This window comes from Eschrichtius robustus, chromosome 3 (assembly GCF_028021215.1).
Source record: "Eschrichtius robustus isolate mEscRob2 chromosome 3, mEscRob2.pri, whole genome shotgun sequence".
In the NCBI taxonomy this organism is placed as follows: Eukaryota; Metazoa; Chordata; class Mammalia; order Artiodactyla; family Eschrichtiidae; genus Eschrichtius; species Eschrichtius robustus.
Window position 1 is genome coordinate 128,189,922 of NC_090826.1, and position 24,825 is coordinate 128,214,746.

The 24,825-nt window shown below is 36.5% G+C and overlaps 1 protein-coding gene across 2 annotated transcripts; it reads left to right on the forward strand.

Moving 5' to 3' along the window:
• Positions 1-1,095: 1,095 nt before the first annotated feature.
• GORAB (golgin, RAB6 interacting) lies at positions 1,096-24,047 on the forward strand. Of its 2 annotated transcripts, none has more exons than XM_068541227.1 (5): positions 1,096-1,416; positions 11,070-11,421; positions 13,667-13,768; positions 16,119-16,259; positions 20,907-21,308. In XM_068541227.1, exons 1-5 carry the CDS (start codon positions 1,125-1,127, stop codon positions 21,124-21,126), a joined length of 1,107 nt encoding a protein of 368 aa, XP_068397328.1. In that variant the 5' UTR covers positions 1,096-1,124; the 3' UTR covers positions 21,127-21,308. The 2 variants fall into 2 exon arrangements, with proteins under 2 accessions (XP_068397328.1, XP_068397327.1); XM_068541226.1 differs by lacking the exon at positions 20,907-21,308 and adding an exon at positions 22,760-24,047 and having other exon boundaries at positions 1,313-1,416.
• Positions 24,048-24,825: the final 778 nt, after the last annotated feature.

The following is a 24,825-nucleotide window of genomic DNA, read 5'->3' on the forward strand; positions in this document are numbered from 1 at the left end:
ACTGGATGAATCTGGCTCCTCCAATCCTTTTGGATAGCATTTTTTTTAAATGTTAGGAAAAATGAGTCCACATTTAAAATGAAGAGTTTGTGCACACCTAAATTTAAGAAATCGCTTTTAAGTTTAAAAGCTTAAAGGTTACAAAGAAAATTCCAAACACCCTTCACCTTCTAATCACCTATTTAAGCTTGAAATATTCATTCCAACTCTTTTCTTAGTGTACTATTTTATTTTTAGTCTACTCCTTTATTTCAATTTGTTTAAAAGTATTGACACACTAAAACCAAAAGCCACACATGTGATTTTTAAATTTAAGCCAAAATAACTGGTTTTAAAAATGCAAAACAGTGAAAAGAGAAACACGAAAAATTAAGTGGTCTCATTTAAATCATCTTGATCTATATGTACTTTGACAACGTTTGCATCTTTTAATCTCCAAAATCTTGCTTAAAATGAGAAAATGGAAGCCCAGAGTGGTAACGTGTTCAAGGTAGTACCAGAACATTGAAATCAGGACTCCAGGCGGGAGAAGCCCTAGGAAGTGTTTTCCCATCCCCCAGCGCCGACGTTTTTACATTGCCTTCTCTGAACATAAAAACAGAGGACAGATCATTTTTAAAAGGAGGAATTTAGACATCCCTTAGGAGAAAGGTTACAGATTAGCGAGAATCTTTCTCAAAATCGAAGAACCAAGTCCCAATCCACAGAAATCTAGGAGTCGCTACAGCCTGGGGGAGACCTGGCTACGCTGTTACACGTGTCTGTTCCTTTTCCACTATTATACCCCAGTCCTCTGAAATGATTCTTTATAATTAAAAGCCTAAATCTGAACATTCTTGAGTCAACTTGCGGGATGATTTCAGTGCAGTTTTGGAAGAAGCCTCTACAAGCCACGCAGCGAAACCCTCCACCACCAACACGTAGAGTGCTCCGCCCCAATAAATTCAGAGGGCGCCAAGAGGCGGCTCTGTCTTCCCTTTTCCGCCACCGACTCGTAGTCACTTCCTCACTGCCTGTTTATCTCCACCTTTATTTCCATCGCTATTTCCCCCTTTACCTCTTGAAGCGATAACCCAACAAGCATAGGAGACAGGGAGAAAGAGCAGCCAGGTCAGGGGAAATGAATGTCTGCGAGGCCACGATTTCTTCATGCAGTTTGTCCGGCACTGACGGAGAGAGCCTCGAAGAGAGCCGGGTCCTGCTGCAGGGGAGAGGGGGCCTTGCGTCCAGAGCTCGATGCGTTGATTGGTTGGTCAGCCGCGGCAGGGGAAGAACCCGGATGTGCCTGGGTAGCTGTGTTGGCAATTGGGGCTCTGAGGTTTGGGCTTTCTAGGCGTGCTGGCAAGTCGAGGCGGATGGCGCAGGGTTGGGCCGGCTTCTCTGAGGAGGAGCTGAGGCGATTAAAGCAGACTAAAGGTAAAGGGACGGGTCTGCACAGATTTAATTCTTGGGTCTGTTAAGGGGAAGGGGCGGGGCTGCAGTTTTTGAGGGGAAGGGGGCGGGGAAAAGGGTTATCTGTGTTGGGGGAAGGAGCTATAAGTGGGAGGAGAGGATTGAGAGGGCGCCAGAAGTGAATGTACTTGGAGCCACGGCTGGGGGAGGGGGGCGGGCACAGAGGACTGGGGTCTACTTTTAGAAAAGAGACTTAAGACATTTATTTCACGGATTTGACTTTTTCCGGTGAAAGGAAGGAGACTTGGGAGAGGAAGTGACCTATTAGGAGGATTGCTGCATAGATCAGTGGTTGGAGGGTTGGGGTCTGAGTAAAGGAAGGAGAAGGGGCACACACCATATTAGATTTGTGATGAATTTATAGAAGCAGGCAATGATTGGGAAAAAGGAGCACAGGAGTCTGAATAAATGCAAAAAGTTGGTGCTTTTCATAAGACATCTGGAGTCTTGCTTTCACTTGCCAGGTGATTTTTGCAGTTCTTTCCAACTCTTGAGAGTCAGCAAACCAAAAGGGTCTGTGAGAAGTTAGATGTGAAATATCTAGCTACCTATCTACGCCTCTGTCCATCCATCCATCCATATCTACTGACTTTAGTGTAAGCTAAAATTTTGTGCTTCCTTCTCCAGCTTTTTAACGTAATCATTGAATGGACTTGTACTATTTTGTTATCTTTTAATGAAGAAATTAAGTTTGCTGATACTTTGTGAGAAACTCTTGGTGATATAAACTGTGCTTTGATTGTGGTTGAAATTTCGTAAAGTTCTGTATGGTGATCCTGGTAATGCACACCACTTCTGTGAGCTTACACCATTCTTGGTGCTATAACTTACACATTCTGGGAGAAAATTAAATAAGCTCTGCCATGCCTTTAATTAGAGTATGTGAGAAAATTGGATGTTTTCTCAGGTAAGCTTGTGCATTTTTAGCATGGTTGTGAAAATAATCTAGGGCTGACAAGTGGAAAAGGAAGTAAATTTGTAACGTAAGGCCAGTGTAGATTATGTAGATCGAGGAAATTTTGACTGGTCCAGAGGCCTTTAAAAACTATATTGTAGGGGCTTCCCTGGTGGCGCAGTGGTTGAGAATCTGCCTGCTAATGCAGGGCACACGGGTTCGAGCCCTGGTCTGGGAAGATCCCACATGCCGCGGAGCGGCTAGGCCCGTGAGCCACAACTACTGAGCCTGCGCGTCTGGAGCCTGTGCTCCGCAACAAGAGAGGCCACGATAGTGAGAGGCCCGCGCACAGCAATGAAGAGTGGCCCCCACTTGCCGCAACTAGAGAAAGCCCTCGCACAGAAACGAAGACCCAACACAGACAAAAATAAATATGAATAAAAATAAATTAAAAAAAAAAAAAACTATATCGTAAAAGTTACACTACACTCTGTAATTAACTGACATTCCCATGTTCACATGTATGGAGTACTAGTACCCCTGCTCTGGTCTGACCAGAAGTTACGGGTATCAGCTTCTGCATTAGGGATGCTGATATGAACAAGGCCTCATCCCTGCCTTCAAAGAGCTTATAGTCTAATGAAGAGACAAACTATAATATAATGTGATAGTAGATGTTGTACAAGAGTTTGCTACATAATTAGCAGGAACTTTACTGTGCCGGTGGTTGGGTGGAGCTTGGCAAAATTTCACAGAGATTATGTGTTAGCAGAGATGAGTTTGCCAGGGGAAAGAAGACTTAATGTAGAAGTCTAAGTTAAACATTGGATTCATTATGTGGAAGTACGTTTCTAAATAGCTTTGTAATTTGGCATCGAGAGGGGGTGGAAGGACCTTAATTTAAAGACCTGTCATTTCAGTGAGAGGTTAGAACATAGACGCAACTCACTAGTCTTTGACCACCTTAAGAAAACATCTCAACATCTTTGTATACTCATAGCCAAACACAGTGATTGGTATATAGAAGATCTCCCAGCTCTGCCTCTAAATCTTTTTGTCTTGGAGTTCTTATTTATAAAACTAAAACAGCTGAATCTTTAATTTTTAAGGCTCCTTCCAGCTGTTCTCCAGCCTTAAAAATATATTTAAATGATCTATGAAGATGGGGTTGGTTGCCAGCAAAAATAAATACAACACTACTCTAGAGAAACCCATATGGGCATTTGGGAAAGTCAAAAAGTTCTTGATTTGTTTATATTGTTTATAATATTAAAAAGCTGGAAACAACCGAAGTGTTCATTAACAAAGGAGTGGATAAATAAATAGTGGTATAATCATCCACTGAGCTACTATACAGCTAGTGGGAATATATGAACTATAGTCACACGTATTAACATGTATAAATTTCATAAACTTAACATATGAAAACAACAAATTGCAGAAGAATATATACAGTCTGATACCATTTATAGAAGTTCAAAATCATACAAAGCAGGTATATTCTTTTAGGAATATAGGAAATATATAAAGAAAATCAAAGGAATGAAACACAAAATTCAGGGTGGTGGGAAGGCAAGGGAATATGGAAGGGGCAAATACACTTTCAGAAGTACTGATAATTATGAAATCGGGTTAAGCCAAGTTAAGCTGCAGTAACACATATCCCTAAAGTATCAGTTGTTTGAAATAATAAAGGTCTCTTTTTCACTCTAGTTTCATGTCTTCCATGGGTTGACATGGTCACTACACACCATGATTTGGTATTGTCATAGGAGTTCACCATGGCAGAAGATTGAGAATTGAGCATTGGCAATTAAATGCTTCCACCACTAAATGACAGGTGTCACTCCTACTTATGTTTCATTTAGCAAAAGTAAGTCATATGACTTGGAGGACAGGAAGTAAAATTATCTTGTGTGTTCCAAAAGAGGGGTAATGTGTCAATCCTTGAACATCAGTTATGTCTCCTGTAGTCATGTTTTATTAAACTGTGTCATGAGTTTTTATAATTCATGCAAGTTGGATGTATATATGTAACAGAGACATACATATTATTTAATGTATAGTTTATTTCATAACGAAAAAAATTGTACATAAATAGTGCTGTCAATTTCTAGTTAAAGAAAATATGAGTTCCTTATTCTTTTTTTTTTAAATTTTATTTATTTTTGGCTGCATCGGGTCTTCGTTGCTGCGTTCAGGCTTCCTCTAGTTGTGGCAGGCGGGGCCTACTCTTCATCGCGGTGCATGAGCTTCTCATTGTGGTGACTTCTCTTGTTGTGGAGCATGGGCTCTAGGCACGCAGGATTCAGTAGTTGCAGCATGTGGGCTCAGTAGTGTGGCATGCGGCTCTCTAGTTGTGGAGAACAGGCTCAGTAGTTGTGGCACACTAGCTTAGTTGTTCCATGGCATGTGGGATCTTCCTGGACCAGGGATCGAACCTATGTCCCCTGCATTGGCAGGCAGATTCTTAACCACTGTGTCCCAAGGGAAGTCCTGAGTTCTTTTTTCTTGATACTAGTTCTTTGCCAGTTATATTATGAATATCTTCTCACAGTATGTAATTTATGTTTTAACTTTTATCTTTTAATGAAGAAAGTAATTTTAATATGGACAAATTTGTTAGTTCTTCTTTTATAGTCAACATTTTCTGTGTTTTAAGAAATTAGCACCCTACTATAAGTTCTAAAAGATATTAATCCCTATTTTCAATTGAGTTTTTAAAAATCGTTTTTATTATAACCTGTAGCAGATTCAAAACATTGCATAAAGAAATGTGTTTCTGATGTGTTTTAAAGTGTTGATTTGACATTTAAGTCCTTAATCCATTTGGTGAGTGTTTTGTTTGTTTTTATATGGTATGAGGGATAGATCTGATTTCATCTTTTCCATATACATAACCATTTTTCCCCCGGGTCCATTTACTGAAGAGATCCCAACTTTTGTTGTTGATCTGCTATGCTACCTCTGTTGTATACCAGTGCTTCAAACATGTATGAGCTTGTTTCTCTGTTCTTTATTCTAATCCATTGGTCGTTGTATCTATTCCTACACCGATACCACAGTGTTTTAAAGTTTTGCAATATTCCTGATAGCTAGTAGTCTAGTCCCCTTGTTCTTTTTCTTTGGAAGTTTCCTTGCTATTCTTGAGCTTTTACCCCTTCATATAAAAATTTTGTGATTTTACCAAATTTCATGGAAAACCCATGAAAATTGAGAGTTGAAATCTTTATTGGAATTGCATTGAGTCTTTAGATCAATTTGGGGAGATTTCACATTTTCACATTGTGAACACTACCACTAACACAGTATGTGTCTTCATTTATTTAGGTCTTCTTTAATATCTTCTAATAAAATTTTGGAATTTTTCCTGTAGAGGTTTTGAACACCCTCTTGCTAGATTTGTTCCTAGATACTAGATAATTTCTAGTATTGAAATATCTTCTCTTTTTTTTTTTTTTTTCAGGAGCAGGCACACGCTTCTCCCTCAGTTAGCTGTTTTTTTTTTTTTTTAAGTCAATGATTTTGTTTGTTTGTTTGTTTTTTAATTAATTAATTTATTTATTTATGGCTGTGCTGGGTCTTCGCCTCTGTGCGAGGGCTTTCCCCAGTTGTGGCAGGCGGGGGCCACTCTTCATCGCGGTGCGCGGGCCTGTCACTATCGCGGCCTCTCCTGTTGCGGAGCACAAGCTCCAGACGCGCAGGCTCAGCAATTGCCGCTCACGGGCCCAGCCGCTCCGCGGCACGCGGTATCCCCCCAGACCAGGGCTCGAACCCATGTCCCCTGCATTGGCAGGCAGACTCTCAACCGCTGCGCCACCAGGGAAGCCCGAAATATCTTCTCTTTAATTATGTTTTCCAATTGCTGCTGACATATGAAGAATACAAACAAGCCAAAAGAAAAATCAACAAAAGATATGAATATATATTTCTTAGAGAAGGAAATATGAAGAGATGCTTATCACCATCAACAAACAGAATTGCAAATCAGGACCACAGTGAGACACTACTTCATACCCATTTGATTGACAAAAATCAAAGTCTGATACTATTATATATTGAAGAGAAGCTGCATCCACAGGATCTTATACATTGCCAGAGAGAATGCACTTTGGAAAGCAATTTGACATTTCTCCTAAAGTTATACTTTATGACACAACAGTTCTTAGATGGTATCCAAGGTAAATTCTTGTATCTATACAAGAGGAGACATAACAGCAGTATTCACCAAAGCAAAAACCTGGATCCAATCTAAATGTCCATCAAAGGAAGAAGATGAATAGACTCTGGTTTATTAATACAATGGAATATTATACAGCATTAAAATCGAATGGCTGAAGCAACATGAACAATATGGATGAATATTGGCAATATCATATTAAGTTAAAGAAGATTACATCCACCATGACACCCTTTATATAAAGTTAAAACCAACTAAAATTTTGAAGAAATATTTGTAGATGCAGTATGACATAAAAAGCAAAGGAAAGGAATGATCAACACATGATTCAAATGATGGTTGTCTTGGTAGGAGAAAGTAGAGCTTAAAGGATATAGAACAAAGTTCACAGACTCAGCCTCTTGGATTGATTTAACCCAGATATGTGTTTGTCTTTTCATTTTATTTTTCCTTTTTTGGATTATCTAATCTTTAAATTTCTTTTTAAATTAATAGTGGTGAAAATACTTCTAGTTCACTTCTCTTCCCAGTATATTCCTATTGCCCTTGTTTTTGGATCAGATCAAGTGCTAGTTCAGCATTGAATTGTGAGCAGAAGTGTTATGTCACTACTGGGTCAGAGCAATTAATTGCTGAACCAGGACCTTCCTGAGCTCTCTTCTCACCTGCCATGGGAGCTAGCAACACTAAATGGCTGTGCAGTCAGCCTGGAGCCCTAAGAGACTGATCAGCAGAAAGCTGCTGCTGGCCTTCAGTTGGCACGTGGCATTAATGAGAAATAAACCTTTGTTGTTTGAAACCACAAAGATTCCAGGGTTCTTTGCCTCTATAGCATAACCTAGATTTTCTTGATTGATGCAATTCCCTATATTTTACATAAAAATCTGAATTTTTCTGGTGAAAAATCAAAATGTCTGATAACACTGACCTAAATTTTTTAGTGACAGCTGCCATTTTTAATGGCTAGAGGTGGCTATGGATTGCCCCCTTTAAACTGTACTTGTGCTCCCAGTTTACCACAGTCTTCTGGATACTTGCAGCCCCCAATATAAGTATGTAAAACAGTATGTTCCTTTTCTTTCCAGTTCTTCCTAAAAACCTAATTTTTTTTAAGAGCAATTTTAGGTTCATGGCAAAATTATGAGGAAGATACAGAGGTTTCCCATATACTCCCTGCCCCCACACGTACATAGCCACCCCCATTATCAACATCTTCCACCAGAGTGGCACATTGGTTATAACCTACATTGACCCATCATTATCACCCAAGTCACTCTTGGTGTTGTACATGCTATGGGTTTGGACAAATGCATAATGTCATGTATCTGTACCTGTATCATGTATCTGTCATAGTATACAGAGTATTTTCACTGCCCTAAACATCCTCTTTTCTCTGCCTATTCATCCCTTCTCTCCTCAATCCTTAGCAGTCACTGATCTTTTTACTGTTTCCATAGTTTTGCCTTTTCCAGAACATCACATAGTTGAAATCATACAGTATATAGCCTTTTCAGATTGTTTTCTCTCACTTAGTAGTATGCAGTTAAGGTTCCTCCATGCTCTATGTGGCTTGACAGCTTATTTCTTTTATTTTTAGCATTGAATAATATTCCATTGTCTGTGTGTACCACAGTTTATCCATTCACCTACTGAAGGACATCTTGGTTGCTTCCAGGTTTTGGCAATTATGAGTAAAGTTTCTATAAACATCCGTGCTCAGGTTTTCGTGTGGACGTGAGTTTTTATTGCCTTTAAAATACCAGTGAGCACGATTGCTATATCGTATGGTAAGAGTATGTTTAGTTTTGTGAGAAACCACCAAACTGTCTTCCAAAGTGACTACCATTTTGCATTCCCACCAACAACGAAAGAGTTCTGGTTGCTCCACAACCTCACCAGCATTTGGTGTTGTCAGTGTTACAGATTTTTGGCCATTCTAATAGTTGTGTAGTGGTATCTTGTTTTAATTTGCATTTCCCTGATGGCATGTGATTTGGAATCTTTTCATATGCATATTTGCTGTATGTATATCTTCTTTGGTGACAAGGTGCCTGTTAAAGGTCTTTGGCCCATTTTTTATTCAGGTTGTTTTCTTACTATTGAGTTTTTAGAGTTCTTTGTATACTTTAGATAACAGTCCTTTTTTATCAGAGGTGTCTGTTGCAAATGTTTTCTCCCAGTTTGTGACTTGTCTTCTCATTCCTTTGACATTGTCTTCCACAGAGCAGAAGTTTTTAATTTTAATGAAATTCAGTTTATCAGTTATCTCTTTTATGAATAGTGCCTTTTGGTGTTATATCTAAAAAAGTCATTGCTGTGCCTGAGATCATCTAGATTTTCTCCTAGAAATTTTGTCGTCTTCTAGGAATTTTATAGTTTGGAGTTTTGCATTAGGTCTATAATCCATTTTGAGTGAGAGGCATAAGGTCTGTGTCTAGATTTATTTGTTTTTGCTTGAGGATGTCCAGTTGTTCCAGCACCAGTTGTTGAAAAGAATATTTTTATTCCACTGTATTGCCTTTGCACCCTTGCCAAAGATCAGTTGACTGTATTAATATGGGCCTATTTCTGGGCTCTCTGTTCTGTTCCATTGATCTCTATTCTATTCTTCTGCTGATACCCACTGTAGCTTTATAGTCAGTATTAAAGTCAAGTAGTGCCAGTCCAGCTTTGTTCTTCAATATTATGTTGGTTATTTTGGGTCTTTTGCCTCTCTGTATAAACTTGAGAATCATTTTTTCAATATCCATAAAATAACTTGCTGGGATTTTGATTGGTATTGCGGTGAATCTATAGATCAAGTTAGGATGAACTGACATTGACATCTTGACAATGCTGAGTCTTCTTACCAATGAATATGGGATATATCTCCATTTATTTAGTTCCCTGATTTCATTCGAGTTTTGTAGTTTTCCTCACAGATCTTGTACATATTTTGTTAGATTTATACCTAAGTAATTCTTTTTTTTTTTTTGAGTGCTAATGTAAATGTTACTGTGTTTTTTATATCAAATTCCACTTGTTCCTTGCCGCTAGGAAAGTAATTGATTTTTGTACATTAATCTTGTATTCTGTAACCTTGCTATAATGACTTATTAGTTCCAAGAGTTTTTTTGGTCATATGTTTAATTCTTAAGTGACCTGATTTGTTGTTTGGGAGTTTAAAAGTTAGCATTTTTAACCTTATAGGTAGGTTCTGTGAAAATGCAAAATAAAATGGAAGCTGCATTACTGACTTTCAGAGGGATATTAATAATTCAGCTAACAAGTGTAACTGAAAGGTAAGCAGGCTCAATGACATTTTCTGATGGTGTGAATAAAGATCAGTAGCCAAGGGTAAGTTTCTGTTGCAAGATATAGTACTCTACTTTGTGTTTCTGTCTAAAGTCAACAATAACATTTTACTTTTGATTGTATGTCTTTGAAAATATTTTCTTTAATTCTTACACCAACTCCATGAGTTAAGTAGAGCAAGTACATTTTCAACCAGTTTGACAGATGAAGAAACTGAGGTATAGAATAATTAATTGACTTGCCTAAGGTTACTGAGGTGTGGAGAAAAACAACACCAGAACTTTGACTCCAAAGCTTTTAACTCTCCTTTCGGAAATTTAAATATTAAGCTTATGTTGTTTCAAAGGTCAATATGCAGGATTTTAAAAAACCCATTTAGTTCATTTATAAGAACTTATCATAGTTTCATTTCTCAGGCATTTTGTAAAGAATATCTCTTACAGATCTTATTAAGTATAGTATGAATGTGAGTCAAGATTCTCCAGTTGTCTGACCTACAAGGTTAATACTGGTATGGACAATCCAAAAAGTACAATAGAAGTGTTATCATTTAGTTCGTAATGCTTTTTAAAAAAATTTCTCCCGATTGTTTTATCTTCCTCTATTGCTTTGCTCAGGCTGCTATTAAAATTAACTTGCATACATTGATTAAAGGCTAACTACACTTTGGGGAACACAGCCCTGGACTGTTTGGAAGATGAAAGAAAACAATTTAGGGTTAACTAACATTCCTAAAATTAAGAGACTTCATTCAGCTATACTTTGTGTATCATGTCTACCTATGTATCAAATTACCCTAAGATCTGTTAAAATTTAAGAAAGGTGAAGCCCATTTGAAAACAACCACCATTTTATTTCAGAAGAACAGACAGAACCATAAATCAAATTTAAGACATATCAGAGAATTCATTTGTCTACCTACTTTGGTCATATTAGATTCTTCTGGCAGTTAGCAAATCAAGTTGAAACCTTGCTTTGTATTCTAAGGCCTAACTCACAGACAAATGGACTTCCTCAAAGATAATGGAGAACTAAGGTAGTTTTTGTTAAATATTAACGGTATGGTCAGAGAACTGTCAAAACTCTGCAAGAAGATGGCTGTTTTTCCCTGGGATTTTAAGAAAGAGAAGGGGAGAAAAACCCTGCAAAATTATCAGAGTTTAATGTTGATGCTTTATTTCCTTAGAGAAATTATAATTATTTGCTGCTCACACAAAGGAATTTTTCTCCATTCTCTTTTTTATATAGATCCATTTGAACCACAGCGGCGTCTTGTCCCTGTGAAGAAAAGTCGACAACAACTTCAGCGAGAAAAAGCCCTTCAAGAGCAAAGCCAAAAACTTGGACTTCAAGATGGATCAACCTCATTACCTCCAGAGCAGCTGCTTTCTGCACCAAAACAAAGATTTAATACTCAAAGACCATGTTCTTCTCCCCCCACTCCCCCTACACTCACCTCTCCTATTGGTGATGGAAAACCACAGGGTATTGAAAGTCAACCAAGGGAACTAGGACTTAAGAATTCCCATGAAGGTCACAAAAATGCTGAGGTTCTACCTCCAAAACCAGATTGCAAATTGGAAAAAAAGAAAGTGGAATTGTTAGTAAGTCTATATATCCATGAGACTTTTTTCCATTTTACCTTTTTTTTCCCATTGGGCTTTGAAGAAATACAGTTTTAACATTTTGTTTGTTTTATATTCTAACATAGAAATGTAATGAATAAACTATTGAAAAATAGCTACCACCTAAATGTAAGTAGCAGTGTTATGCACTTCTTATGTTTTATGTTATTTAGTCTTTACAACAGTCTTACAATGCATGTTCATTATTTTCACTTTACAGATGAGATATCTTGGACTCAAAAGATACTGTATTCCCAAAGTGAATACACCACTAATAAGTAGTAGAGGTGGGGTTCACATACAAGACTCTGGATCCAGAGTCTATGCCCTTTTCACTCACCGGAACCAGTTCTTATATGCGTAGTACTCCTCCCCAAATTGAACCCATTCTTTCAACTTCCACATTGCATCTCCATTGGCCCAGAAAAGGGTACTTCTGAAGAGACATGAAGGGATGGTCAAAGGAAAGAGTATTGGAAATTGAGAGGACTAATTAAATAATTCAGCTGCATCATTAGATTTCTTTATTTAATGTGTTTGTATTAGAAACCACCTCCAGAATTTGGTTTAGCCACATTTTTGTGGAAATTACCATTCTAAGACTTGTGAATTCTTAAAATCAGAATTTTTTTTTATTATATAGTTTATGTTTGAATATCCACTCTTTATTTCCTCCTGATTTATCACTCACAGGGCAGAAGGAATGGTATTTGTTTCTGTTTTCCATTTTCCAAGTCTTTCTTTTTCAAAGTGTCTTATGTTTTTTCTCATCTCACCTATTTTTCCAGTCTCTGCTAATCCAGATTCTGTACTGAGTTTTAACTGTTTCCTGCCCACCAGGGGTTTACAGCCAAGAAATCATTTTGACAAGAGATAGAAAGCCACATGAAGTACGAGACCCAAATTAAGCAAGTGCATACGTCTAATGTCTTAAGTGTAGTTTACCAGCAAAGTCCTGAGACAAGTTGTTGGGGGGGATGTGTAAATTGAGCTGGAGAATTTAGACTGAATGTCATCAGGAAAATTATTCTCTTTTTAGGTACTTGAGAAAATATTCATAGAAGACATGTAATCTCAGGAACTGTTGTTAAAACAGAGAAATTCTGAGGCTCTAAGAGGGGGAAAGGAAAACTATATACTAGAGAAGGTCAGAGATGACATTTCACTTTTCTGAAAGAGGCACAAGATAAGCCAGAAGATAGTAGAGAATTAAGGAAGTGAAGAAGGACTTGGAAACAGAAGATGTCTGCCTAGTGAGTTCCTTGATGCTGTAATACACCACCAAGACCCCTGAAGGAGAGATGCCCTGATAAAAATAATGGTTAGAGAAAATCCAGATGTCACTGTTGCACACCATTTGGGTGCCGGGTGAGCTGGAACTAAGGTATCTGGGGAGGAGGTGCCTGCAGATAGTAAAAATGAGAGAGGACCAATGCCAGCACTAAGGTGGAGGCTGTAGGAATGGAGAGAAAAGGATAATTTTGCAAGTGGTTACTAGGTCTGGGAATAGAGTTTTTTGATATAATGGCTGTGAGAGATGACAGTAATAGGAACAAATAGCTTTGTCATTACCTTGTTTAATTTGAGTTGACATTAAGTTCATGAATTTACAGGAAATTTTAATATATTTCTTTTAGAATTGGAAAGATTGGAAGACAATTGATGTTTGCAGATCTTTGGAGTTTTTCTTTAGCCCAGCATTAAAGTCTTAGTTCATAGTGTTTCACTCTGTTTAAAATGTTTAAGAGCTAGAAAGAAGTGAGCAAACTGTAAGAGAATGTATGAAATAAACATTGGTTATTGTGCTAAGGGTTATTACATGGTGAAGATGTGTATTATAGAAAACTATAAAAGATATGAAATTAGTTACAGAACAACTTATTATTTTGCTTTCTATTTTGCATATAACACATGATTAACTTAAACAAGTTTCTTTGTACTCCTAAAAAATGCCATAGTACTCTGGCTTCCAGTTTGGGTTCCTAGATTATATATGTATAATGGATTTCAAAGGGCCAATTTACATAAGCCTTCATTATTTCAAATCATAGTCTTTGTTCCTATTAGACCAAAATAATGAGCTACAGATGGGTTCCTTTTAAGGGGACTTTTGAAAGAAAATATATATAATCTGGTTGATTAAATTTTATACTTAGGAACTGAGACTGGTAAGATGTGAGCGGGGTTTCAGAAACTCACTTTTATACTTTTGCTCCCTAGGCAAGAAAAATCTCGTTGGGAAGTCCTCCAACAAGAACAACGGCTAATGGAAGAGAAAAATAAACGTAAGAAAGCTCTTTTGGCTAAAGCTATTGCAGAAAGGTGAGGCACCTGAACCAGGAGAGGTTGTTTGTAACCTGTAATTAGTTTTGTCATGTTGTATATTTATTTTCCTATGTCTGTTCTAATAAATGGCATTTTCTCTGCAGCCATTACTTTTAAGACCTACTAAACAAATTATGCTTTACAAATGCTACTGAAATTACAGTCTTAATTTATTAAGGAGGGCTTTTTAAGCATAGATTATAATGTATTTATGAATACAGGGGCAATGTTTTTAGTTTTACCCATCTACACATTCATAAGGGAGCAGTAAATAGCTATCAACATAAGTAAATTAGCAACAAATGCAGGTTTTAATTTTCACATAGGCCTTAATCATCTGACACGTAGAGGAATAAGATTATTCCACATAAGTGACTTATACACCCACAAATCCTAATTGTATTTTCTATGGCCATTTTACTTAAATAACGTATCCTGCCCCCACTGATAAAAGATACATGATATAATTTAACTTTTTATCCATGACTGTGGGTCACCATTATGAGCATTGTCCCATACTGTATACAATTCAGTTTTTCTCTCACCTTCCAGAGTGAGCTTGTCAGCGATCCCTTTTCCTTTACTGCACTGTACAAGCCTTGAACAACAACATTCCTATTTGAGCCACTTTTCCCATCCCTCACCCACTCTTCCCTCTTTGTAGTTTCTAGTGTGCTGTGGCCTTAGGAAACCAAGCTCAGTCAGTAAAGCAATGATTGAGGGATAGTGAGAACTAAATGCAAGCAAGTATTCAGAGGCATTTTCTTTTTAGATCTCCAGAAAAGTCTGGCAAAACTATTACTCATTAAAGCTGGTGTATGTGTCAGGGGAGAGGAAGGAATAGGGATGGAGAGAAAGGCACGTGGGTATAAGAGTAATTCAGGATTTTATCTGCCAAAAGGATATATGTATTTGAAAATAATGATTATTTTTTTCTCTTACTGGTACACCTTGATCTTTCATGAAGCATAGGAAATACTCAACTTACTGAACTTATGTTTCAAGAAGAAAAACAACGTGATTATTGAAAAATGATTATTGAAAAGCATTTTAGTAGTCTTCAGTTTGGAAGAGGTTGGGGAGGCTGTTTACTCGGGATTTTACAAAAAGATTTACAGGCTTAGCACTTACTCTTCTCTACGTGCTTTTGATTTAAGACAGAAAGTATTACTGTAGACAAGTTTAAGGGAATATAACCTGATTAGATTATTACTAAATGGATAGTGAATCACTTGAAGTAAAAAGATCACATGGTTAACTTTTCTGGGCAGAAAATAAGGGTAGATGCATAATGGAGTAGAGATCAGGAGAATGTAAGTTGCAGTATAGTGGTTTTATTGGGAGTTTTATTCTCCTGTGAGAATGTGTATGAAATTTTGAAATGAGTGGAATTGTGATTAAAGGTTGGCTTTTGTATTTGTTTATTCTGTTTCTTAAGTAGCTGATGTACTTGGGATTGGAGAGAAGGCTGAGGTTGCTTTTAAGCAAAGGAACAAAAAGAGTGGTTTTGAGCCCCAGAAAGAAGAATTTTGAGGACCTGTAGTTTTCCTAGAGAAGAGGAATCAAAGAAGTTTGGGGAAATGAATCTTAAGAAAATTAAAACCGATTGACATATACACGCTACTATATATAAAATAGATAACTAATAAGGACTTATGGTATAGCACAGGGAACTCTACTCAATACTCTGTAATGGCCTATATGGGAAAAGAATTTAAAAAAGAGTGAATATATGTATATGTATAACTGATTCACTTTGCTGTACATCTGAAACTAACACAACATTGTAAATCAACTATACCCCAATAAAAATTATTAAAAAAAATAAAACCAAGTAGATGTTCTCAGACATATAAAGAAATGGTGTTTAATGTAGGCATCTGTTCTTGGTGTCCACTAAGTATCAGACAAATGAAGGTAGGCTTAGCAAGAAGAGTTTAAGGCTGGAATTTGGAAAGCTGTGTTCAGTATTCCAGCATATCCAGTTCTCTATACAGATACATCCTTTTAGTGCTTATTCTCATCCTTATGGAATGAATATAGGCCTATGAGTGAACTCTCTATTGGTATTTTTTTTAATTACTTTTTTTCTTGTGTATAAAAAAGTATATACTAATATATAATTTGGACTAGTAAGGAGGAAAAGTGCAAATGCAGTTTTAGAGATACACCAAAATGTTACTAGAATTTGTTTTATCTCAATTTTTCTGTTTTTTTTTTAATTCTTAAAAATTACACATTATAATCATATTGTATATACAGTAGCTTGCTTTTTTCACTTATATTGTGTATGGATACATGATTTTAAAACGTTTTTATTTTTCCACTCATATTCCTCATTTTATAGATCTAAAAGAACTCAGGCAGAAACCATGAAACTAAAGAGGATCCAGAAGGAGTTACAGGCTTTAGATGACATGGTGTCAGCTGACATTGGAATCCTCAGGAACCGGATTGATCAGGCCAGCCTTGACTATTCATATGCTTGGTAAGTTGGGGAAATGGAACTCTGAACAAGGAGTTTAATTTAGTTAACGTTTATTGCTAGCTAGGCCAGGGCATTTATATATATATATCATCATTAAGCCTCATAATGACCCTGTTAGGCGCTGTATTTATTCCAGTTTTATACTAAATCAAGTATCTCCTTTTTGAAGTCTTCCTTAACTATGCCATACCCACTAACCTTGTTTATATCCCTGTTAGAGCATTTCTTGCATTATTTATTTACATTTTAGTCTTTCCTGCTAAACCATCAGCTGTTTAACGTTTGAGACTCTTCAAATGTCTAAATGACTTGCCCCAGAACTCTAGGTATTATTCTAACACCAAGTCTATGCTCTTTCCTTTAGAAATTTTGATTATGTGAGATGGTATAGGAACTAGCCTATTTCTCATTTCAGTTTTCATCAAAGAAAGGAGATCTAGTTTATTTTTTAAAACCTTTGAGTATTTGAAAGAAAATACCACTCTGTCTTGAAAGCTTGAAGTTTTTTTGTTTTTTTGTTTTTTTTCAATTATACTCTATATAAAATGGTTTGCTATCATGTGTTTCCTTGGTTTCAATGATTGCCATTTTTTTAAAGAGAAAAAATCATCATTGCATATTCTCAAAACAAACTAACACATGTAAAGAATTACATGAACTTTGCAAACAGATAAAAGCAAAAAATTAAGCCCAATTTCAGGGTTTTCAGTCCTTTCTACGTTGCTTTAATCATCCTGGTTTGTCTTTTTTCACAAGGGAATGCTGTGTTAATGACTCAGTTTTGCATCTTTCTCTGTAACACTAGAAATCAATCAGAGTGCCGCATTAGTCCAGGGTAAACCACAGCATCAGAATGTTTATATAACAATTTAATAAAGCGGAAATGCTTGATTGTGGTTTTTAATTCACTGTTTATTGTTTAAGAAAGAGGTTTGTGGTGTCCTTGTGATTTTTGTAATTGTTGTTTGACCATATGCTATCAGACCTAATGGGTTGCTTTTATTAATTAACTGTGTAAATTAATGCCATCAGTAGCTGATAACTGGTGGTTCCATTTCTATTAATAAGGTCATTAAGGAGGTGACCAAGATTTTATTAAGATTAAACTAAGCCTAGATTTTTAGCACATTTTATTCTCTGTAACTTAAGTTTGCCAGAGGAACATTTTTATGCCTTTGTAGCTCCTTAAATGAATAATTCTGGTTATTCTGGATATCTCCACAGAAAAATCATTTGATCGTGTTTTAATTCTGTCCTAGGGGAGGCTGGAGAGGATGCCTTTGTACATTGAAAATTATATAAGAAATGTCATAGTTTTAGCCTTCAGAGAACCACAAAGAAGGTGGGATTCTGGTTAAAAGAGAAGACATCCCATAGTATATGAATATTTTTAATGACATTTTAGTACATTTTTATATAGTAAAAAGATTTTATATGGTAAATTTTTACATCTCTTAAGCTAAAGATGACAGTTTATCATGATACTAGTATTGACATAGATGTATGTGAATATCTTTATCGTATGTGTGAGGTTATTTTTAAAAACATAAGCTCTTGAGTTAAGTCAAAGAGAAGCCACTGACAATTTAGACTAGAACCAGAGTTGTATCTTGTTCATGCATAAGATTAAGACAATATTTTCTAAATTTACATCTGTGGTTATTAAGAAATTATAGATTGGTAATATAGTATTATGGTCTAGATTTCTACTAGAAGGTAATCCCCAGGGCAGTCAGTTTCTGTGGTTCTGTGGGAGATTTCCTTGATTTTTTTTTTTTTAATAAAAACATTGTAGTTCTGTAGTGGCTGGCATGGTGCTCTGTCCACAAAGTGTTCTTGTATACGAATAGGCCAGAATTCATCCTAAAATTGGCTTCTGTAGAGCAGTGTCAGGGTATCCACCTCTGAGGAGATGGCACTTGGAGTGTCCCAGCGGAGAGAGTTGTCAGTGCTGCTGCTGTTCACAGCTGTGATTACAGTGCTGCCATGTGCTGCGCAGACCAGCTTGTAAAACTAGAGTGGCTGCCTGTAGAACATTTCTTTAACCCTCAGTATACCAGGAAAAACAGTGATCACCATTTGCCATCGATGTTTAGTAGACGCTCCCATACGCACATGCACACATACACGTGTAAACATATATACATAAATTTTTAAAGTCATTTTATGAATAATTTAAAGAAGTAAGAATAAAGAATTGTGGAAAACACCTTTGTCAGAAAATTTTGTATCAAGTAATGTTTGACTGCAAACATTATAAAAAGCTAAAAGAATATCGTTATATCCTTTCAACCACACAGGATGGTCCAGGTACTTGTAAAATATTGTATGATAAAATTCTTCCTCTTGAAATTATTAATTCTAGGAGAATAACGTATTTCCTTTTTGTCCTCAGAAATATATTTTTCACCCATTGATTCTTGAGTTTGAGAAAATTCATCTAGGATGTGTTTTTCTGAAGACTCATACTCTGAGATTTCACTTACATGATCAGTTTCACCATCTAGAGTCTAGCCTGCCTCTGCATTTGTATTGATTTGCTAGGACTGCCATAACAAATTACCAAAAACTGGGTAGCTCAAAACAACAAAAATTTATTCTCTTATGCTTTTGGAAACCAGAAGTCTGAAATCAAGGTGTCTGTGGGGTTATTATTCCTTCAGAGACTCTAGGGAAGAATACATTCCTTGCCTCTTCCAGCTTGTTCTGGTGGCTGGAGACATTCCTTGGCTTGTGGCCACACTACTCAGTTCTGGGTCTCCATAGTCTCATTGATTCCTCCTGTTTTCTCTCAAAAGTTCCTCTGCCTTTTTCTTAAAAGGATACATGTGATTGCATTTAGGGCCCAGCAATCCCTAAATTGCTGGATAGTCCAGAATAGACTCCTCTCAAAATCTTTAACTTAGTCACATCTTTTGCCATTTAAGGAAATGTTCATAGGTTCTTGGGATTAGGAAATGAGTATCTTTTGTGGGGGGTCTCCACAACATGCATCTTTTGATTTGTCTAATAACTGCAAAGTGTCTTCATCTGTCAATTTTCTTTGTCATTCTGGGTAGAAAATGAAAAGTAATAATTCTCCTCTGAACAGTGAAAGCTAAGAGCAGATTACAAGTGTGGTATTTCCAGTCTTCTTTTATACCTTATTTAAAGGTGATGTAATACTTTGGCAAAACAATAAGGAAACTAAGCGATGATGATTTATTTCATTATGGTATCATCCTTTTAGGTCATTCCATCATTCTCTGTTTTCTTATTATTTTAATTTTTTTTAGCATAAATGTGAATAATTGATGAGTAATGAGTAAATAATTCCTAGGGTGATGAAATGGCAAAATGTTTCAAGATATAGGAAAAAATATATTTCAACAATCCCATACTGTGTCTTAGGTTTATAAAAGTGGTCCCATATAGTAATTGCAACATATAATTAAAGTCTATTTTTCAAAATATAAGTAAATTTTCTCTTTGTTCTCTGGAATACTTCTGAGAAAGGATAAAAATTATGATATGTTGATCCTTACAAATAGTTAGAACTGCTCAGGAAAGAAACTGAAGAACTAAGTATTTCAGTGGAACCTAATGACATGCCAAGGGTTAACGGTGTTTTTAAAAAATTTCGGGGAACCAAAACCAAGAGACAGTTTCTAGAATCCTTTAAATAAGATTCATTAAATCATTCAACATTCCTTTAAAATAATAAAACAATTCTATAATTACATTTCCAGTTCAATTTGTCTTACTGTGTTATGTATAATGCTCTTATTATTCTGTTCCAAATTATGTCTTCATACTCTGATTTGGTATTATCCCCCTGACCCCCAGACTCATAGTGCAGTTTGTGAAACTAATCAATATTTTGAACATAAATCACTCTGTAAAAAAAAATATATATATGCGTGTTTCTGGCCAGAAGGACTTTAAATAAATAAACAAAATGCAGAATCTTCAGTGATTTATCCAGGGTGAAAGATCAATGGAAACCTAGGGACCTATTTGCAAATTTTAATTTCAATTCAGCATTCATGAGCCCAGTCAGTAAATCTTTACTAACTGACTTTGGCTGAGGGAGACCACAGACTTGCAGAGAAGGGAGGTTTGAGCTGGGGGGAGAGACAAGATATGTATACCTATAGAGAATGTTGTCAGAGCTCTTAAGCTTGGTGAAAGAACATTCATAAACAGGATATGTTATAAAGTATAGAAGTAAGGGATCCAGATACCCAACACAGCTCCTTTACAACAATTCTTTTAACATAGGGGTAATTGAAAAACATCTAGTTCTCATTCTTATATTTACTAGATGACAGTAAAAAATGAAATATGAGAAATGAACATAATATAAATAAGTTTTCAAATATAAACACCAAGTCCTTAAATTGTACATAATTTTAATTTTAGATACATGTTTAGTGGTATACTAACAGTGCTTTTTTATTCTGGTGCTCTGAAGAAGAAGTTCTGTTTCTTGAATGCCTACCAGGCACTGGGCTAGACACTTGCCCTGTTTATTCTATTTGATGCTTAATTAACACTCCTATGAGGTGTTATTATCATCACCAGTCTACAGATAAACCAAGACTTAGTTCAAGAAACCACCCTGGTCACCATACTGGAATTTTCAGTCACTGCATGCCTTTTCTCCAGCCTCTTCCACAGGAACCTGGCTGTGTTTTGTATTCATGATGCTGAGCCTGGGACACACCTGATAACAAAGATGGGAACTTCAGAACATTTAATCCATAGACTAAACTGGGGTGCATGGCATGGCCTGGCATTAAGAGTTCTGTTTAAACTGATACGAGTCAAGCCAAGCCAACCCAGGCCCTCCCTCTGGAATTTTGGGATTGGAACACTGAGAGATTGAGTGGAGTGAATTTGATGTCAGGGCACAGCTGGTGGCCATATTGGGCTGTGAATATGATAGGAAAGCCTAAATGAGAGAAACTGTGGTTTCTCAGCATTAGCATGAGCAATAGCCTTTGATTCTGATGACATGCCTGTGAGATTGCCTCTTGTATCCTACAATAAAACCCATTTTTTACCTGAGTGAGTATGACTGAATATCTGCTCATTACATCCAGAAAAAGCCTTCACCAAAGGAGGTACACACATAGTAAATGGCAGAGGCAGGTTTTGAACCCTGGGTTCTCTAAAAACAAGGCCTTTTATTTTTTCACTATATTTCCCTCCAAGACAGAGAATCTTGCATAAGGAGATATACCTGTTTCTTTTTTGCTATAACTCTAGTATGAGAAATTATTTATTACGTTGAGTAAGGTAAGGCAGTCATAACAGGTAAGGCATCATGGCCTTCACAACTGTTAGTGGTAACTAAATAGAATAATTAGTTGGTAGGTAGGGGTCATCCTCTTCTGGGCAAAAAGAAAAGCAACGCATTGTATGGAAAAGGCAAAAAAGAAGAAAAAAAGAAAAAGGAAGATTGCAAGGTGACTTCCAAGGGTTGTACCCTACTTCAAATAAGTCTGGCATTACCTACCTATGGAGTTTCTATATATGTAAAAATAATAAACTTTTCTTAATAAAAGCCTAACAGTAGTCTGTTACAGAGTGGAGAGGGTGATGACAACTTAACCTGGGGATTCTCAACTGAGGGCAGTTTTGCCCCTTAGGAGACATTTGGTAATGTCTGGAGACATTTTTGGTTCTCACAACCAGTGGGTGCTACTGACAGCTAAGGAGAGAAAGCCGGTGATGCTCTGCACATCCTGCAATGTACGGGACAGCTCCCCACAGCAAAGAATTACATGGCCCAAGTTGTCAGTAATGCTGAGGTTGAGAAACCCTGCTTAAACCTATCTTGAAGTTTTCTCTTCTACTTGGTGTTTACTTCTTACTCTCACCCAGTGTCATTGGGCTGGGGCTGTGCTCTGTCATTTCTGAACCACTGTCCATGTCCTTCTCCACCAAAATTTTTCTTCCTTTTCTACTCCATTAATCAAAAGATAGAGATTTTCTACTTTCTCCATCTCTTATTATTTTATCTCTCATAAATTTAACCAGTTGTGTGCTGGAGCTGGCTTGCCCTGGTTCGTGAGAGAGATTTTGTGTATCTCTTCCCAACTCTGTATTCAGTGATGTCACATTGATAGCTTGAAATTGGCCATAGTAATAGTATTTTTACTACAGAAATTGATAAACACTACAAATTAGGGCTCTCCCCCACTGGAGCTAGCACACCACTGAATTAACCTCTCAGCCTGCTTTCATTCAAGCACAGCCTTGGAAAGAGGAAACGGGTGCCGAAGAATGTTGTTAGGAGAGTCCAAATGTGCGTGTTGTGGAAGTTTCAGCAGCAATAGCCTACTCTGTCTAACGTGTAGATAGGTGTTCGTAAAGTATTAATAGCCATATTTTCATTATTTATATATATATATATGTTTCCCGATTTTGGAGTTTAATTATTATTTCTAGGCCCTCCTTTGACTGTCTTCTTCAATGGAAAACTAATGGACCAGTCTTTGTACCTGTCCCTGCAGGAAGCGGTTTGACAGGGCTGAAGCAGAGTATGTCACAGCAAAGCTAGATCTACAGCGCAAGACTGAGCTTAAAGAGCAGCTCACTGAGCACCTTTGCACGATCATACAGCAAAACGAGCTCCGCAAGGCCAAGAAGTTGGAGGAGTTGATGCAGCAACTAGATGTGCACGCTGATGAGGAGACTTTGGAGCTCGAGGTGGAGGTGGAGAGACTGCTGTGTGAACAAGAAGCAGGAGTAGGGAAACAAGTGGTTCATTTAGAGAGGCCATTTCAGCCTTCTGGGGAGAGTATGACCTTAGGGTGTGCTAAAGAGAACAAAAAGCATCAAGACCAGGCTGCTTCCCCAAAGGTAGATGAACAGTGTGAAAGCTCCAGTAGCATTGCCCTTCTTGATCCAGACCAGCCAAAGCAAGAAGTGGAAACTACTGTAAAAGACATTTCAGCTGCTCTGACCACGTGAGGTGCCAGTGTTTGTTCTTTACAACTAACATTCAGTAAACTGAATTTTCTGTTGTAGATCATGCCATGACCTCTGATAAGTGCCTCTTCAAAGCAGTATTAATTTTTAAGTCCATTGGTTTTAGTATAACGTTTGAACATTCTAGAGAATCTCAGATTATGATAATTTTTTATATGGAGGCATAGTTCACCTTGATTTTGATCCAGTTCCTTCATTGTACGCTTACTACTGGGTGAAAACAAGTGATTTAAAAGGATGGAAGAAAAACTACGTGGTTAATAGTGTTTTTAGACCAGGTGAATACTGAAAAGTAAGTGAAAAATGAACTCAATACCTAATTGAACTCATTTAACTTCTCCTGGGAGAAATGTTGAGAATGAGAGTACTATTTTATGTAATCAGTAAAGAGACATAAAAGCTAACGTGTGAAAAAGAAAGAATGAGGAACAACCAACAAAAGTAGTAGGTTGAATTGTCTATTTGGATCTCACTAGAGTTGTAAAACACAACTTCGAAGTTGTAGTTTATGAAAAGAACCAGAAAACTTAAACCAGCATCACTTTTGTTTTCAATTTGCCTTTTAAATGGCTTTAGTTTACAACCTGAGTTTTGGTTAGTTGATACACATGAGCGCACGCACACACACACACACACACACACACACACACACACAGATATACACATACCGTCGTATATAAATAATTTCACTATTAATATATTGTCTCTTCTTTAATCGGCACATTGATTAAATTTACCCTTCTGCAGGCTGAAAATAATATAAAAAAATCTTATTGCTACTTTGGATTATCTAAAAAAGTTGATATATTTTCTTAAAGTTACCTCTAAGATATGTGTTTTATATGTTGGATATAAATTATCCTGTCATAAAGCATTTAAATTGTTAAAATGATGGTTTTCTTATTACTTCAATAGTTTGTTAATTACTGTCACTAATACTTGACCACTACATTGTGCTATATGTGAATGTGTAAATAAATATTGTAGTTTCGTCACAAAATCTATGAATATCACATTAAATTATGATCTATTTATCAGAAATTCCAAAAGTACAAATACTACATTTTAAGTCTTAGAGAACTATTATAAAAGAAGATAAGGACAAATGTAACATTGTATCCATAATAACTTCTGAAAAGTTGGGGACATACTATTTTTAAATGAGTTTGTTTGAGGGTATTACCTTCTAGTAATACAGATGAACTTTGTATTTTTATATTATGTAATTTGAGTTGAATTTATAGCTTTCCATTACTGACTTCTCTAAGCAGAGGCTTTTATATAGATAGTTGTTTTTTTTATTTATGAATTACATACATAAAAACGGAAAGCTTCATTGTCCAATACACTCTTATTTTTCTAAGGAATAAATGATTCTAATGCATTTATAATGTCACCTTTCAAAGTTTTAAGCAGTTTAGTGTGTATTTTTAAGCACTATGTGGCAATAATGTATCCTGTTATCTCCATGCAGTAGGTACACTTACCTCCTTTGTATGAGCCTCTTTTAGGGAAAATCCATCAATTCAGCTTCTATAATATTGGCTAAATGCAGGTAGGTACAATCTAATTCTCAGTCTATACTTTA